The 16,932-nt window shown below is 51.9% G+C and overlaps 7 protein-coding genes across 7 annotated transcripts; 2 read left to right on the top strand and 5 right to left on the bottom strand.

Annotated features, from left to right (window-relative positions):
* Positions 1-16: 16 nt before the first annotated feature.
* ANOM_004682 (arylsulfotransferase family protein) lies at positions 17-1,559 on the bottom strand (the record flags this gene model as incomplete). Its single annotated transcript, XM_015549939.1, has 2 exons — positions 17-700; positions 753-1,559. 2 exons carry the CDS (start codon positions 1,557-1,559, stop codon positions 17-19), a joined length of 1,491 nt encoding a protein of 496 aa, XP_015407930.1.
* Positions 1,560-3,008: 1,449 nt separating this feature from the next.
* ANOM_004681 (hybrid NRPS/PKS enzyme) lies at positions 3,009-3,608 on the bottom strand (the record flags this gene model as incomplete). The annotated part of the gene is made up of 1 exon (XM_015549938.1): positions 3,009-3,608. The coding sequence occupies one exon, from the start codon at positions 3,606-3,608 to the stop codon at positions 3,009-3,011; it is 600 nt and encodes a 199-aa protein (XP_015407951.1).
* Positions 3,609-3,773: 165 nt separating this feature from the next.
* On the bottom strand, positions 3,774-5,731 carry ANOM_004680 (putative hybrid PKS/NRPS enzyme; the record flags this gene model as incomplete). The annotated part of the gene is made up of 2 exons (XM_015549937.1): positions 3,774-5,177; positions 5,279-5,731. 2 exons carry the CDS (start codon positions 5,729-5,731, stop codon positions 3,774-3,776), a joined length of 1,857 nt encoding a protein of 618 aa, XP_015407927.1.
* Positions 5,732-6,947: 1,216 nt separating this feature from the next.
* ANOM_004679 (Zn(II)2Cys6 transcription factor) lies at positions 6,948-9,213 on the bottom strand (the record flags this gene model as incomplete). The annotated part of the gene is made up of 3 exons (XM_015549936.1): positions 6,948-7,959; positions 8,040-8,722; positions 8,800-9,213. The coding sequence occupies 3 exons, from the start codon at positions 9,211-9,213 to the stop codon at positions 6,948-6,950; spliced, it is 2,109 nt and encodes a 702-aa protein (XP_015407950.1).
* A 619-nt stretch (positions 9,214-9,832) lies between these two features.
* Positions 9,833-11,327, top strand: ANOM_004678 (MCT family MFS transporter; the record flags this gene model as incomplete). The annotated part of the gene is made up of 5 exons (XM_015549935.1): positions 9,833-9,888; positions 9,941-10,157; positions 10,275-10,979; positions 11,035-11,132; positions 11,192-11,327. 5 exons carry the CDS (start codon positions 9,833-9,835, stop codon positions 11,325-11,327), a joined length of 1,212 nt encoding a protein of 403 aa, XP_015407949.1.
* A 612-nt stretch (positions 11,328-11,939) lies between these two features.
* On the bottom strand, positions 11,940-13,247 carry ANOM_004677 (cytochrome P450 monooxygenase; the record flags this gene model as incomplete). The annotated part of the gene is made up of 6 exons (XM_015549934.1): positions 11,940-12,200; positions 12,241-12,323; positions 12,385-12,541; positions 12,665-12,733; positions 12,783-12,965; positions 13,020-13,247. 6 exons carry the CDS (start codon positions 13,245-13,247, stop codon positions 11,940-11,942), a joined length of 981 nt encoding a protein of 326 aa, XP_015407933.1.
* A 1,420-nt stretch (positions 13,248-14,667) lies between these two features.
* Positions 14,668-16,685, top strand: ANOM_004676 (putative very-long-chain acyl-CoA synthetase; the record flags this gene model as incomplete). Its single annotated transcript, XM_015549933.1, has 3 exons — positions 14,668-14,677; positions 14,748-14,876; positions 14,929-16,685. 3 exons carry the CDS (start codon positions 14,668-14,670, stop codon positions 16,683-16,685), a joined length of 1,896 nt encoding a protein of 631 aa, XP_015407929.1.
* Positions 16,686-16,932: the final 247 nt, after the last annotated feature.

The following is a 16,932-nucleotide window of genomic DNA, read 5'->3' as shown; positions in this document are numbered from 1 at the left end:
TTGACACGGAGGATTTTTAAGCGACTGGGACAATAGTGCTGCTAAGTGGAACATTCCCCTTCCGAGCAACTACCTGGAAGTAAGGGCTTCTCAAGTTGTTTACATCTACAGCGGTCTCGAAGCCGGTCCGTTGGGCAGATGTAATAAAGGTATGGTCGGTAGACTCAGGAGAGCTGGCCGTGTAGATGGCCCAGTTGTCATACTCAGTGGCCCCATTCCAGCTCATATGGACCGTGGCAGAGGTTGAGTGTCGCTCCACCACGACGGCGGGTTTCCAGAAAGGGGTAGCCTTCCACTGACACTTGTAGCCCCGGTAGGACGCAACAGCATTGTCGTCACCAAACTGGGCGGTGAGGACCACATTATTGTTGGCGTCAAATTCCTTCACCTTCGAGATGGAACCGTAACCCATGAAGACATGGTTCGTTTCCTCGCTCATCAGCTGGTAGCTACCCTGACTGACACTGTGGATGACATCACCACCGTCGTTCATGGTCCGCAGAGTGGTAACCTTCCGGTTGACCAGGTCCAACGACAGACTCAGACCGGTGGTGGGAGCAACCGTTTCCGTGGGTGTGTTGGCATTGTTAAACAGGTCCAGGACCATGCCCTCATTTGTCTGGTTATAGACACGCATGTCATGCTGCCACGAGAAGACGGCACCATCGTCGATCTCAAAGTCGCCAACACCCTTCTCACCCTAAAAGAGGCGTCAGTGTTGAAAGTGGCCAGTATCAAACGCAAAAACTTACAGCAAGTCGCCACATGACCGTACCGTTCTCGGCGATGAAGTAGCCGGACCAGTAGTGACGCAAGGAGATAATCCAACCTCCATCTACAAGCTCCACCGAATTGATGTGATACGCATCCCATGGCTTTTCTTGGGTGCCATACTCGTCACCCAGACCTTGCTTCGACTGTTCCAGGGGAATATCTTGAATATGTTCAAGGGCACTCCATTGATACACAATATTATTGGTGGCAATATCGATCTCGAAAAACATGCCATCCAGCATATAGTCATCCATTTTACCGCCAATGGAGGTCAGATCATATTGAGTGATATTGTAGGCGGTTACCAACAGGGTGTTGCGGTTGGTTACGTGACTTTCGTGGAGATCAATATAAGAGTCTCTGGCAACACCATCCGGGGAGATGAAGTTCCCTGGAAGGGTGACAGTGTAGGTCTCCTGATAAGTGTCGTCAAGGATGTGAACAGTGCCGTAGCCGAAACCAAGTTCCATCATGTTACCCGCCCAGAAGGTGATGACATCTTTGTTATACAAACTCTGCACCTTGAAGTTGGCCGCTACCTCGGTAGGGCCTTGATACACAAGGTTGCCGTCCTCATCGTAGATGAGGGCCGCAGTGCCATTCGGCTGGTTACCCCGAGGACCAATGAAGATGTAACCAGGGTCGGTAGCTCCGGTCTTTTTCACCTCGAGCTGAGGGGGCGTAAAGTCAGCCGTCTGTAGAGTCATATACGGCCAAGTATCTTGGGCTAGCGCCCCCATGGACAGCAGCAGGGTGCTGAAAGCAGCGACGAATCCGCGGGCCATATTGCGTGATTGCGGGTACCCAGTTCACAATGATAGTAGGACGCTGATCAAAACAAGCATATATAGGATTTAGGTTCTACTCTGTAGAGTACAAAGTTCAAAAGAACGATAAATGAGCGACGTGTGTCTACTCCAACTCCGACGTGACACGGTCAAAATGAGGGTATCAAAGAATGACTGAATAGAACAAAAAGGAAGGAGAGTTAATAGAAAGGAGAAAAGAATCTGGCGGCTCCTTTACACCATGGCCAATATTAATAGGGAAAGACGGTGGGAAAAATGGAGGGAAAAGCCGAGAAGAAGGGGCAAAGCGGGAACAACGCCGGACAGGCAGTGTGGGACCGGGACGCTTCCTCACTTGCCCTGTGGGGAGAGGAAATAAAAATGGAGGAAAAAAAAAGGTCTGCACAACATCAACGTCAATTCAGGTGAAACTGGCGGAAAAGCCGATAACACGGAACATCAGTCACAGTTGGCCGTTTGAACTAATGCTGATCGCGGTCCCCCGCCGGCTGTCCATACAAGAGACACGCAATAGGATGGGTCCAGCGAGAAGTTTACTTCACTGACGTGCCGATCCCTTTTGAGCCGTGGATTCGCGACCACAACCATGGGGTACACTGATACTGCGGTCCCATCATGGATTAACAAATTGGCTGGTATACTTTCTGTATCTTTCTCTCTCTCTCTCTCTCTTTTTCGCCCTTATTCCCGGTGTTTATACATAATATGAGCGGAGAAGACCAAAGCAAAAGAAGGTTATGGCCACATGGTCCGGCCCAACAGGGGTACGATATTGGTTGCCTCAGGCGGAGATCTCCACCAATAGGGCCCAGAACACCAGTCCCTGAATGAACGATCGGCAGACTATCGCCGCCCCTGAGTTTCATTACCATTACTACAATCATGCTGATACTAACAATTTCCGCTCAGCTGGAGTAGTATCAGATAAGATTACTCCGTACACGCGACCAAATCCAGCCCACCAATTGAATGATCCGCTTTCGGGTTGGAAGCAGCGTATGACGATTTCGTGCGTTGATAAGCGAGGTGACATTGATATGCAGGTAGCGGACTGGTTGAAGTGCTTAATTACTAGTATATTAGCCCTATAATAAATGGTTCTTGTGCACCTACCTAATACGGGTGCCGCCGCTTTTATAAAGACATCGCATAAATAATCAGTGGGCGCTCTGGGAACATTCGAGGTCACGTTCTCTTTAAATACAACTAACTCTAGATATCATGCTAGTGCTTTACATACTATATGCTGTTGATATCTTGGTGTAGGTAGTCTTGTATATTGTCCCGTATGCGGTCTCTGAGACCGAGGGTGCTAGAGAATATCAAACAAAGAAGCCCAACTACAACACTCTTAGTCGCTTGACATCCCTAGGAAGGGGAGCGCCATCTCCTCGCCGCGCGACTCCATGGCCTCCAGGTAGCTGGCTACCAGGGGCCGATTCCCAAAGTGCGGGCCCTCTGCACCCACTCTGCAAGCGCAAGGCGACCGAATACCCCACCATAAAGGTCCTGCATACGCTCCTGGATCTTGTCAACCGGCACCTTGACCCCACTGGAGTGATGGGTGAGTGATGCAAGCGATGTGGCATGATCCCTGGTTACCTGCACACTCTGCAAAGCTTTCTTCACGATGTTGGCTGCCACACCTCCCACCTTCTCAAAATCAAAGAATCCTCTTACATTGGGAAATTGTGGTACGGCTTTCATCAGCACAGAAAACCGCAGGATCGCATTCAAAGCATCCTCGCTGGGCGCCTGGGCGCCTGTCAGCGCACAAGGTCGGTGGGTGCACACATCCAACCCCGTCACCTCGGCAACATTCTCTAGATATCGCTCGCTGGCCCATTTCGACGCAGTAAAGCCATCGCTGCCAGTCTTGGGCGGCGGGAATGCCGATACTGACCCCGGAGGGAGCGCGATATCGCCGGAGAGTAACGTCACCCGGTTAGAAGAAACATAGTGTAGGGGAACGCCTCTCGAGAGCGCCAGCTCGGTGAGGAAGCGAGTTGATCCTAGATTGGGCATTCGTAGCGACAAGTAGTTGTTTAGGCAATGTCCATTTGCACCCGCATGGATCAATGCGTCTATGGTCGACTTCCCTGGTGCTCAGCCCTAGCACAGAAACATTAAGGGATCCAGGGTAGATAACAATCTTATGGGACTTTGGGAGACTCTGACCGTGCTGCGCGTCTACTGCAAGACAATGGATTTTGCTGACGGTCGTACGAGCAAGGCCTTCAAAATCTCCACCCCCAGAAACCCGGTCAATCCCGTGAGGGCGATGTGCAGATCAGTTGTTTTGGGCTCTCGCGACCGTTGGCCGCGTGCGAGGCCGCCGGATACGCGTGTCTCCTCCTCCCAATCGATTGTCTCGGAGAAGGGCTGGTTCTTCTTCTCGTCATCAATGAGAGTAGCCATCCGTCGCAACGTAGAACACCGGTACAGATCCTTGAGGGCGATGGATAAGCCATTTGCATTCTTGATCGCTACCTGGAGTTTGACCAGGAGCAGGGAGTTGCCGCCCGCCATGAAGAAGTCCATTCGTGGATCAATTCGCCCGGTCTGAGTGACCTGCTGCAGGACATCCTGCCAGATCAGGCGGAGCTCCCCCTCTGCAGCACTTAGAGTCTCAGTGGGAAATGAGGAGTCGGTCTGAGTAGGCAGAGGCTTATCCTGTAAAGCTTTCCAGTCGACCTTCCCATTCGGAGTGGTGGGAAGACGATCAAGTAGCACTATAGCTGCCAGACACATGTATTGGGGTAGCGGCAAGGATTTCTTGAACGACTCGAGATCGCTATTCGTCACCTTTTGACCCCTGGCCGGTACTGCATGAGCGACAAGGAATTCTGGGCCCCCCCGTACCGACACCACCGTGTCTGAAAGCAGTCCGGCGGCGACTTGAAGCAGGGTGTTGGCCATCTCTTCGAGGTCGATCTGTAAGCCATGTAGCTTGATCTGTGTGTCACCATCGAGTCGGCTCATAAATATCAAGCCCCCGTCTGGCCCCAGCCTCCCACAATCGCCCGTCTTATATAGCCTCGTCCAGCCCAGGCGCCTGTCTGCTGAAGATGCAAAAGGGTCATGGATAAACTTTTGCTTGTCAAGGTCTGGCAGGTTCCAGTACCCGAGGGCGACCCCGACACCACCAATGCATACTTCGCCAACGAAGGCCGGTGGGACGAGTTCCCCATTCCCACCTAAGATGTATATAGTCGAATTGGGAATCGGCCTTCCAGCCGTCGAATATTCATTGGCTGCATCCCGGTGCAAGTCAAGCGTGTTGGATGAAGTAGCAGCGGAAGTTTCCGTTGGCCCATAGCAATCAGTCACATTGGGACAGTAAGGAGATAAGCGCCGGAACTCACGCTTTAGTGGCTCTGTCACCGACTCACCACCGCGACAGGCATGTCGCCAGTCCCTGTATTGACGGAGGTAGTCACCGGCATGTTGAAGGAGCATCAGGTACTCAGACGGCGTCCCAATCATGAAAGTAACCTTCTCCTGAAGCATCAACTGCGCTGTCGCAACAGGGTCCCCCCGGACACTCTGCGGGACAACCACGACAGTGCCTCCATGAGCAAGGGCGTTTCCGATCTGGGCAGGTTCGATTCAGCAATATACATGGTGGGATCTAGAAGCAGGTTTGCACCAGCTATAATGGAGGCTGAGGCCTCCCTGTTTTGGAGCGAAAGAACGGCCTGGTGCAAGGCAACGAGTGAGCTAGAGCAGGCTGTGTCAATAGTCATAGATGCTCCTTTCAAGTCAAAAAGGTACGAAATTAGGTTTGATATAATACTTCTTGCGGTTCCAGTCGCGTTATACCGAGCTATAGTCTCCGTGTCCCGCAGCTGGATGTCGTAGTAATCGGCGTTCATCACGCCGACAAAAACTGATGTTTTGGTCCCTTGGATGCCGTCCAGGCTGCAGCCGCCACGCTCCAGCCCTTCATAGACCGTTTCGAGAAGGATCCGATGTTGCCGATCCATGGTCTGCGCTTCAAGGCCATTGAGATTGAAAAGTGCTGCATCAAATACATTCGGATCCTCACTCAAAAGGTACGATTTGTTTGTCGCATTAGTAGAACCATGGTGCTCTCCATCTGTGTGGTAGAAGTTGGATAGCCGGAGACGGCTTGGTGGGAAGTCCATCAAAACATCCCTCGGAGAGCGGAGAAGGTCTCAAAGATTGGATGGAGACTTGGCTCCCCCAGGGAATCGGCATGCAGAACCGACAATGGCAATTGTCTCCACGCGAACATCAGAAAGGCTGCCCATCTCTGCTGCCCGGGCTTGATGTCGAGAAGATGAGAGCGGTGGGATGATGTCTCTCCGATTGGACTTCTGCTGGTACAGCTTGATGAAGAGGGATCGTCAAAGAAAGGCTTGTTCCCTAGCTTCACCAGTACAGAAGCATTTCAGGAAAGTGTCACCACAAGTACATAGAGGCCTGATGGACCGACGCGCTTTCCATTGGACTCTACTGTCTTACTGCTTGTCGCTTTCCTTCGCGGCTAGGACAATAGCTTAATAAGACAGCCCATGTTCGCAAAAAACACGGACGAGTGAGCCAAACCGATGACCATCCTTTGGAAGCGAAAGGAGTATCGGAGATAAGATGATGTTGAGACGGATATGGCTACCAGACCGGCTGGGGTGGTCCCTGCGAAGGAACAGCGGACCGGGCGCCTTGTGGCTTACATGAACCCGCGCCTACTACGCACATTTGCGGCCGAGACGGACAATACACCCCAGGACGACGGGAGACGGTGCTCGGGCAGTCCTTCTGGTCGCTTGTCTGGGACTGGCGGCAGGGGGGCGGGTGTGTTGGGGGAATACAAGCGAAGATTGGCGATTTTGAAGTAGTTAGAGTGCCATAACGTAATCTAAACTAGGACGGTTTGGTTAGGGTATAAGAATTATTCACCCACCTACTAGTAGATATAGGTTAAGGCTAGTACCCGGAGGTCGACCTGTAATTAATCTATCGAGATTCCACAAAGTCAACTACATTCTTTCATGTTGCTTAGGCCTACAGTAAAGAAGCCCATAATGTAGCCATATCCTAGCTGTTCACCAGTATAGAAGACAGTTTATGCGGCGTGTCCATTGTGGGGTGTAGAGAGGAAGCGAAGTGTGGCGTTTTCACTAAAAGTCCGCCCATGGGAGATGTCGACATCGCTTTATTGGAGTTGGTCATTGGTGTTGTGGCACGCACTGGGCTATCTTGGGTTTCAGGGTAGGTTGAAGTATGTGCGCCTGCCAAAGCCAAGGTATCTCCTTATAATATAATTGGAGATCGCGCAGAACCCAGGATTGCGGTACCCCATTAGAGTATCTGGATCACTAGAACCCGCTCCCTTTCATCTCACACAATTCTGCTGTCTAAGGCCGAAAATAAATGATCCCAGCTGCCCGGGCTGCAGTTCTGATCCAGATTGATGAAGTTCTGCCATACATCATCAATGTTCGCATTTTCCAACGGATCGTATGCACTTGGCAAGGTCTGGCTGGGGCTCATCAGGTCCCTGTCCGGCAGATTCGGATCCCGCATGCCACTGACACCGGTGTTAGCCGACAGTGGTCGCACATCCGGGACCGTGGTTGCCGGCAGGACTTGGATCTGATACTTCTGCAAGATGTCCATGAGGGACTTCAAAAACCTGCTCGCCATGGGCGACGTCGCCTCGGCCTCCTGCAGGACGCGGCACGCGTCGACGATCTCCTGGCGGCGGTCTTCGCCGCTGCCCCCCTCCTTATTGAGGCACAGATCCATGACCAGCACCGCTGTGGCAAGGAAGTAGCTGTGGAGGAAGGTGGCCAGCCGGGCGAGCGAGGCCATGTCATGATCCATGAGGGCCTTAAGCTCAATCACACAGCGCGCCGACTGCAGGCACACCTTCCGTGAATATTGATAACGTGGGTTCATGGACACGCGCGTCAGGAAGGGTTGATTCAACTTCGACCGGCGCCCCTGCAGGGTCGACCAGAGGATGTACCGCTGCACGATAATCTGGGGGTACCGGCGCTCGACGTCTCGGCTCTGACGGCGGCTTGCCTCGTCGAGGCGGAAGAAGACTGGGAGACTGCGGATGAAGGCTTCGAAGCGCTGGTCTAGCGAGATAAACCGATCGTAGTTCACCTCGCCCCAGTCCGAAAAGGGCGGGGGTAGCGCATCGATGGCGCTTCGGCAAATGTCGGCCAACTGGATGCGTAGGAGCGTGTAAGTCATCGCCGTTGGTTGCGATAGGGGTCGACTGTACTGCGGGTCACAACAATCGAGGTCCCGATCATCGAGATTCCGGGGGTAGTTGACGCGCATGTGGGCCGGGTGCATCAAGTATGTCCCTTCTTGGGGCCCGCCTGACAGCGCCAGGAGCCTGGGGGGAGGAGGTAGGCGCGTTAGCAGAGCTGGCCGTGGCCGTGGCCGGGGAACGAGTCTGCCACAAAGTAAACTCACCAGTCAGTCGAGACCATATGCCACCACACCCTGCGTTTGATCTCCCGCCCTATATCGCTGTCAAGTGGTGCCTGGGGGCCAGGCAGTCGGTCCGGCTGCGCGTCCAAGCGGTGGAGCGACAAATCGCGGGCCATGGTTAGGGCGCTGGCGCTGAGTGCGCGGAAGCGCATGGTGAAGCCCTCGAAGTTGAAGATGACAAAGGACAGGATGATTGTCGCCTGGATATCTTCGATGGAGCCGGAGGTGCTGCGGCTGGAGTGCTCCAGCACATCCAAGGCCATCTTACTCCACAGGAAGGCACACTTGACAGCTGTCTGCTCGTTGGTGAAGACCGCGTCCCCGCCGGTAAGAGGGGTGAGCGTGTAGGCCGTGCTGGCAAAAATACTGAGAACTAATGCGACATGGCAGGGCTCTATCTGTAACCCCAGGGATAGTTGCTTGTACAAATCCTCCATCTGCTGGCGCACCGACGGGAGATGAAGGATGTGGTGTAGGTAGGTGACATCTTCGCCGTAGCGCTTTAGCAGCCAGGCCGCATCATTCTTCAGTGGCAACCACACCCTCGCGACACAGCTGCCCACGGACGAGGAATTACCGGACGCCTCTCCCAGGGAAATGTCAGTCTGTAATGCCTGCTGCACCGCGAGTACGCGGACAGATACGCCATTGGACATGGATGACAACTACAAGTGGGCAGGGCGCACGGCTCCGTCAGTACATGACACATCGAGTGCTGGCCAGGGCAACATCAGACACTTACTACGGAAGTGTCACGGGTCCCGACCCCTTCCAGCCATTTCGAGTCCCCCTCGCCCTCGGAAATGTATGAGGGCTCCGTAGAGGGACGCGGAGCAGCGGCACTGTGGGTCCGAAGAATGATGTCTTCCAGCCGCTGTAGACGCGACAGGATCTCGGTATTGCTGCCGGTGCCAGTTCCGGCACTGGGACTAGCGGACCACCCCGGCTGCTGCAAGTACGTTGTCTGCGCTTGCACGGGGTCGGTAGTGCTGGGAGACGCGATGGACAAAGTGGTCGGCTCCACCCGATATGCGCGCTCACAGGTAACCCCGCGGCTGGCGCAGTTGGAGCAGGGTTGGTCGCGACTACATTTCAACTTCATGGACCGGCAGAGCTGACACGAGACCGGAAGCTGCCTCCGACGTCGTCGCTGCATGTTGGTCTATCAAATGCTGACACTATAGCGGAGATAGGGTGATGACATCAAGCTCGACAATATCAAATTAGCTGTAGCCGAGCCAGCAATAGCGGAAAAGCTCAGAACGGAATGTCATGTCGAGGGCGAATGGTAGCTGACTAGAAAGAACCTGGAAAGAAAGAAACGTGAGGGTCCGATCAGTGTGATGGGCCGCTAAGCTTGATCGGGTGCTAAGGCTCCACTGGGAAACAAAACGACAGCGGGCGCTAAACCATATGCAGTGGAGTGGGGCTGCCTGCCACCACTCAGGCACTCAGGCGCTCAGGAACGCTTATTGTCGTCCTCTTCCTGTTCCTACGCCGGTAGTCGCCTGTGCCTGCTACTTATACAGGGAACGACTCTCATATTACTATTCATGCGACTGCCCGCATCTCGAAAACCCTTACCTAATCTCCGTGGCTGTCCGGTGCTCCACGGAGCTCCTCGGAGTCTCCATGGAGAATAAGCGGCACTTGCCCGATCTGGGAGTATATATGGCTCACTGATTCTGTTCTTTGTCTCTGCTGCTGCTGCTTCTCCAAAGCCTTTCTGCCTCTTCTGCTCAGTCCCTGTCAACTCTGGTCTTATATCGTTCATCATGTCCGCGACAGTGGACAACACCGAGGCTAATACCTCCCCTCCAAAAGAGTTCACGTAAACGCCGGTCTACTTCCTTCCTCTGAATACCGCTGATCCTGTGGGATAGGCTTCGCTCGACGATTGCGCTGATTGGAGCCTTCATGGCTCTCTTCTGTACCCTGGGGTTCCAGAACGCTTTTGGGGTCTTCCAGGCATTCTATCATGCCACCATACTGCGCGATCATTCTGAGTTCGATATCGCCTGGATTGGCTCCCTATTGACGTTCATGATTTTTTCCTTTGCAGCGCCTGCGGGCGTCCTGGTGGATCGGGTTGGTCCCACAGTATGTGGTCCCAGGCGAGGACGGGAGGTTGCATCCACTCACCCGTCATCTACAGCCGCTGCTCATCTTCGGCGCCGTTGCCACTATCCTGGCAACCTTTATGATCTCACTATGTAGGGAGCTGTATCAGTTCCTACTAGCCCAAGGTATACTGCTAGGTATCGGCAACGCTTCCTGCTCTGTCCGGCTATGGCTACCGTCACCCGTCTATTTGATCGCCACCGCGGTGCCGCCAACGGAATCATGATCGCCGGGTCCTCCATCGGCGGTATCATCTGGCCCATCATGCTTGATCAGCTGCTCAACAAGGACGGCGTCAGCTTTGGCTGGACCTTCCGCATCGTTGGCTTTGTGGTGCTTCCCCTATGTCTCTTGATGGTCGCAACCATCCGCCCGGCTCCCAAGACACCGCACGATTCGGACAGGGAGGGGGTACAGCTGTCGCACGGCGAGTCAGCGAGCGACCATAAGGCGCAAGGCGCAGAAGGGCCGGCGTCAATTATCAAGAACCCGACCTTCCTCATCCTCTGCGCCGGTCTCTCGGTAGCCACCTTCGGCCTCTTCAGCCCGCTCTTCTTCATCTCCACCTACGCCGCCGAGCAAGGTTTGTCCGTAAGCCTGGCCTTTTACCTCGTGTCGATGCTCAACGGCGCCTCCATGGCCGGGCGGATCTCCACGGGCTTTCTGGCCGATCGTTACGGGAACTTCAACCTCTGCTTCTTGACGATTGCCTCCTCCGGGTTGATTGCCATGTGCTGGACCAAGGCCGCGAACACAGTCGGCATCATCTTCTTTGCCCTAGCCTATGGATACACGTCCGGGGTAAGTCTGTCTGGTTCTAATAAGAACCTTCCGAGCCCTAACACCGCGGTTGTAGGCCATGTTCAGTCTCCAAACCCCGTGTGCCGCCCAGCTCTCGACGCCTGAGTCGAGGGGGGCTGCCGTCGGCATTCTCTTTGTCGCGCCAGCAATTCCGTAAGTATCGTCTTTTTCTCTCGCATGGCTCGTTCTTGCTGACTAATTCTCTCGTACAGCGGACTAGTCGGCACCCCCATTAGCGGGCGCCTACTCAAGCACGGCTATCTGGCCCTTTCGATGTATTCGGGGGCGGCGTTGTTGGCTGGAGCGGGCTTGGTGCTGATCGCACGCTGCGCCAAAACACCAAGCTGATGGCAAAGGTGTAGTTGTTCTTCTGTAGCTGAAAGTGGGCGTTACGTCTACCTTTGCTCTGTCTGTGGGCTTTTTTGCGTTTCTAATGGTCTGTCGATCCTTGATTTTGGATGCGATAGCCTTGATCAGGATTTCTTACGTGTGTTATTGTCAATGCGCCTACAAACAATCCCCACTTGAAGAATAGAGACAAAATATCATGGTTCATTGGCCATTGTGTCATCCGTATCTTCAATTGTCAGGTGAGGTTTGCCGTCACTCGGCCACACACCTAAGTATGATATATATTCACAATCCCTGCAAACTGCAACCACTGCAAGGAAATATCCTGAATAGTGCACAGGATCGCATGTAGACATCTACTATTGGTATTTTAGTTCCAGGTATTTAGCATACCTAAAAAGAGTTTCGTAGGGTTTGTGGATAAAATCCTCACTGATCCTCCTCACAGGTATCAACAAAACATACCGATTATGGATGGCTAATGCGGTTGTGAGCCAAGGCTCGTCCGGATAGAAGACCGTTCCATACAAATGAAAATATAGAAGCTGATTGATTGAAAATGAAATCTGTGTTGGCAGCGTATATCAACCTTCCAGTATTTCTCCCTGCCTAGATGGCGGGTCTGAATTCTACTTCCACGTCCCGGTTGATCGTGAAGCCAGCCTCCGATTTCTCTCCTTGATCAGGCAGTGCAGAGGGTACATGTAGCGTATACTTGTCCGTCACAGCCAGAATCGCTAGCTTCAGAATCACCTCTGCCATATTCTTGCCCAGGCACTTGTCACGTCCGATCCCCCAGCGAACAAACCCAAAGCGATACCGCGCGGGGTCCAGACAAAAAAAACCGCTCCGGGCGGAAAGCATCAGCGTCTGCTCCCCAGATACTTTTGTTTTTATTCAGCCGGTTTACGTCCACGATCGTTGGCGTGTGAGCGGGAATGTGGAATCCCCCAATGCGCTTGTGGCTGGCGTTATATTCCGGTAGGGTGAAGTCTGAGTTTTGTTAGCGAATCCGGGGTATCTCACTGCGTCGATCGTCAAATGAAGAACGTACACATAGCAGGGGTAACGTGAATTGACTCCAGCAGCGAGAAATGCAGTAGGGTGTTCTGTTTGCCAATATAGCCCCCCAGCGTATAGCCGGGCTGGGCTCTGTGGGTAGAAATCTCAGCCCTGAGCTTTTTCTGCATGGTTTGATCCTTCGCTAAGTGCTGGAAGATAAACGCTAAGATAGAACCGGTTATATCAATACTCGTGAAAAGTATTTCGTCCAGAGATTGTAGAGATTGGAAGGGCATTAGTTATATTCCAGTGGATGTTCGAGCTTTGCTTACCTCCGGAAGGCTTATATCGCCGGCTTCGACACCTGCGTAGATCTTTTCTGCTGGACACGAGAGCTTTTCCTACAGGCTTATCAGATACTCCTGGATATAAAATTGGGGACGACGGTACCTCTCTTGCCAGCTTGATCTGGGCGAGGTTGAAAACCTCCCACTGCGTCTGGAATGAGTCCATCAGTCGCTTTTCAGCAGTCGGCAATTTGTTATACCATTTAGACATCACTCGCTTATTGAGAAACGCGACGAAAATGATCTTCTCGTGGAGTTCGCTCATGGCACTCAAAGCCGCGTAGTTCTTTACGTGTAGTTAGCTCATGTTCGAATCGTCAGTGTCCCAAACCACACACACCTCTTCGCTAAACGTCTCGCCATAGATGCTGATCGCGATGGACCTCAAGGACGGATCCTTGCACCTCTTCTTTACATCCTGCATAAATACATCTTTCTGGGAGCTCTTTCTGATCGGGTTCTCTGAGAGATGACTAACCCACGAGTGAATCTCCTGGGAGAATTGTTTCATCATGGAACGGCTGGCCCGATGCGAAAATTCCGGATCCAAATGAGTCTCTATACCCATGAGTGAATCTCATGAACCGTGTATTGTTCAGATATTCCCTGATGCTCTGGTTCTGATCATTCTTAAATTCCTGGCGCAAGTTTTCCGCCAGTGACTGGGTTTATGCTGGTTGCGATTAGGGGCATATTCGGTACTTCTGTTCGTACGAAGAGCCATGAAAGCGCCAGATAGATCACAATACTAGCTACCACAGCCACTGCAGCAGCAATCCCTGTCTTGGGTAGCTCCATATGGCTACCGGCAAGGAAGTCAAACTTCATAGACGAGGCCATTGTTTGTCCTTTCAGGAGACGAGTTGAGTATCCGAATTAGGTTACTTCACTGGTTGACCATAATTTATATATAAGTTTCCTACTAATCTGAACACCATTAATCCTTCTAGTATTGTACCACTCGTAGCCGTTGGCCACTAGCTCCGAAGCGGCCTTTACAACCACATGGTATACTGTATACCCGATGGTATGCCATATACCTTCCCTTGGCGTGTATACCTCTGCTCACGTGACCTTATTGGCGCCTTGTTGGTTTCCCATCATACAACGGGAGGGACTCGCTAGTGGTCGACTACCTCAACGACTTAACGTCTCGGCGCGTGGCTTAAAACGCGGCTGGAAATCGGGTGGCTGCCGCCTGGGTGAGCGAGCCGGTGATCTTGGGTGAGTGCACAATAGTAGATGGAGTGAGCTGGCCAGACACTCACCCAAGAACGTGCGACCTTGCGAAAAGTTACCTAAAGGCGAACCTTATTACTTACTGAGCGAGGGCCGAATACCAAGCACTTTTCAATAGAACTGGTGTTGTGAGGGCCTCGCCTTTCTTGCCTAGCAAAACATGTCAGACTGCTGCGCGATACCTTCCATAGGGTAGTTGGTGGCCAGAGGTATTGCCCAGGCATTCGCTTGCGCAAGGTTCTTAGCGTTTGAGTAGGAAGGGGATCGGAGCGATTTGGAACACCGACAAGTGCGAAATTTTCCAAGACAGATCAGACTTGAGCAGGGATAGAGCTCCACATCTGCTTCTAGTACATTATTGTACTTTCTGGTACTCTGTATATTACTGTTAGAAGAGTATGAGATCCCGTATTGTACTAGGATAGACCGTAACTTTTTGCTACAGGAACCTAATTAATAGATAAATTAATAATTGGACGTCGGACTGATAAGAGCACGGCTCATCATCTGCCAGGGGTCAGAATAAATCATGTTACATTACTAGGGCACGTATAGTACATACATTGAAAATTACGTACGTGTCTATGTCCTATACTATACAGTAGCTAGATTGATGCGAAGACTATACGTGGTCATATTTATATAAAGCACTACAGTTGCGGGACTACCTATGGAATAGGTAGATTTTGTCTCTTTCGCTTGCTTCACAAATACAAGGACTACGGACACGTGACAAAAAGATAGTAAATATGGACTTAGGTAGGAGAAGATGGGTACACGACTGTACATTATTCACTCATTGCTAAAAAAAAATTCAAACACTTGACAGGCACCATAGCTACGAGTGTAGCCGGCACCGCAGTGGCAGCGGCCTATTTAGACGCCAAATGGCACATTGCCAAAGATGTACAATATATGTGGAGAGTGAAAGCAGCTGAAAGGGCAGCAGCGCAAGAAGGTAAGTGCCTTCTAAGTTAGAAGTGTGAAACTGAATCTTACATCTATCGTAGAGCGAAAAGGACGGATCTGTCCCTTCTATGAGTTCGAGAGGAATGTTCAAAAATACCCAGATCATCTCGCGATCTGGTCACGTACAGGGGTCTATACGTTTCAAGAGCTCTATGAGCACGTCTGCCAGTATGCGAACTATTTTTACGAGCTAGGTATTCAACGTGGGCAGCTGGTCGCTTTCTACCTGACAAATAGCCCTGAATTTATCATGGCATGGTTTGCGCTTCTGAGTATTGGTAGCGCACCGGCGGCCATTAACTACCATCTCACTGGCGATGCGCTTGCTCATTGTTTGAGGATTTCCGGTGTTAATGTTCTCCTTGTGGATGAAGACGTGGAATGTCAGGGCCGAATTGATGCTAGTCGCTCAACTATCGAAGGCGAGCTGGGGATGAAGATCCTCTCCCTTGATGAAAGTTTAAAATTACACATCGCGACCTTCCCTAATTCTACACCACATGAACACCTGCGACGGAATCTACCAGGAGATACGCCTTTTGTTCTCTTATATACATCAGGTACGACTGGAATGCCAAAGGCATATCCATTCTCTCAGCGACGATTCTACCCAGATATCAGGATACACCAATTTCTCAATCTCCAGTCACAGCCTGGGCCAAAGGGAGACTGCTGGTACAACTGTATGCCACTCTATCATGGGACCGGAGGCTTTATGACGATGGTAGCTCTGTGCAGCGGCACATCCGTCGCGATCGCCAAGCGGTTCAGCGCGACCAGCTTCTGGAAAGATATCCATGATTCCAATGCTACCTGGTTTGTCTACGTCGGTGAGGTGGTGCGATACTTACTTAATCAACCAGCATCGCCTTACGATCGTGATCACAGACTGCGAGGCATGTATGGAAATGGCCTTCGGCTGGATGTATGGGAGAGATTCCGGGAACGTTTCCATGTCCCAGACATCGTCGAGTTCTTCGGAAGTTCAGAAGGTATGTTTTACAGGGCGAACATGAATCGGGGCCCATACACCAGAGGAGCGGTAGGGCTTGATGGCCTTCTTACACGTCGCCGGCTGAATCGTACTTTGGTCCCTATTGTCGTCGACCACGACTCAGGAGACATCGTTCGCGATCCGAAGACCGGACTAGCTAAAACAGCATCATACGTGGAGGGTGGGGAGATAGTCGTCGCGGCCCCCAACAAGACAGCATGGAAGGGGTACTGGCAAAACGCTGGTGCAACCGATAAGAAATTCGCTCGCGATATTTTGAAAAAGGGTGATCTGTTTTACCGTACAGGCGACGCGTTGCGCCGAACCCCAGATGGCCGATGGTACTTCATGGACCGACTCGGTGATACGTTCCGGTGGAAGAGCGAGAATGTGTCCACCACTGAAGTGGCGGAAGCGCTCTCCCAGTTCCCAGGAGTGGTGGAAGCGAATGTTTATGGGGTGCTGGTTCCCCATCATGAAGGTCGTGCCGGCTGTGCAGCTCTCCAGATGTCAGAGAAGATTGACGTCGACATGATGGAACTGGCTCGTTTCGCTCGGTCCAAGCTTCCTCGCTATGCTGTTCCTGCTTTTATACGGCTTGTTAGGACGCCTAGTCATATCCATAACTATAAGCAGAACAAGGTTCCGTTGCGCGAGGAGGGAGTTGATCCACGTAGAAAGGGATCTCTACTAGAGGGTGGTGCACATGATAGAGTTTTCTACCTGTCACCAGGCTCCAGGGCATATGTTGAATTTGGGCAGAGGGAATGGGATGATTTGGTTGCTGAGCGAGTGAGACTGTGATAAGCCTTTGGTCTATGTACATCCGATGTATATATCTACATTCAATCATGGATTCATGTGTTTAATCACATCAACGTTCTACACCAGCTATGCTTAGTCTTTCGACGCTGCAGGTTCAACAATGTGCATAGAATTTACAATAGCCACATCAAGTAAAAATACATGAACATCAAAGAGTGTCCCTTCAATTGTTAAGGGCTGGTAGTATGTAGGACGTTTCTTAAGAAGCTGGACGCTTTCGATGAAT

This window comes from Aspergillus nomiae (assembly GCF_001204775.2).
Source record: "Aspergillus nomiae NRRL 13137 chromosome Unknown contig00095, whole genome shotgun sequence".
NCBI classification, from domain to species: domain Eukaryota; kingdom Fungi; phylum Ascomycota; class Eurotiomycetes; order Eurotiales; family Aspergillaceae; genus Aspergillus; species Aspergillus nomiae.
This window is presented reverse-complemented; position numbering and strand designations above follow the sequence as displayed.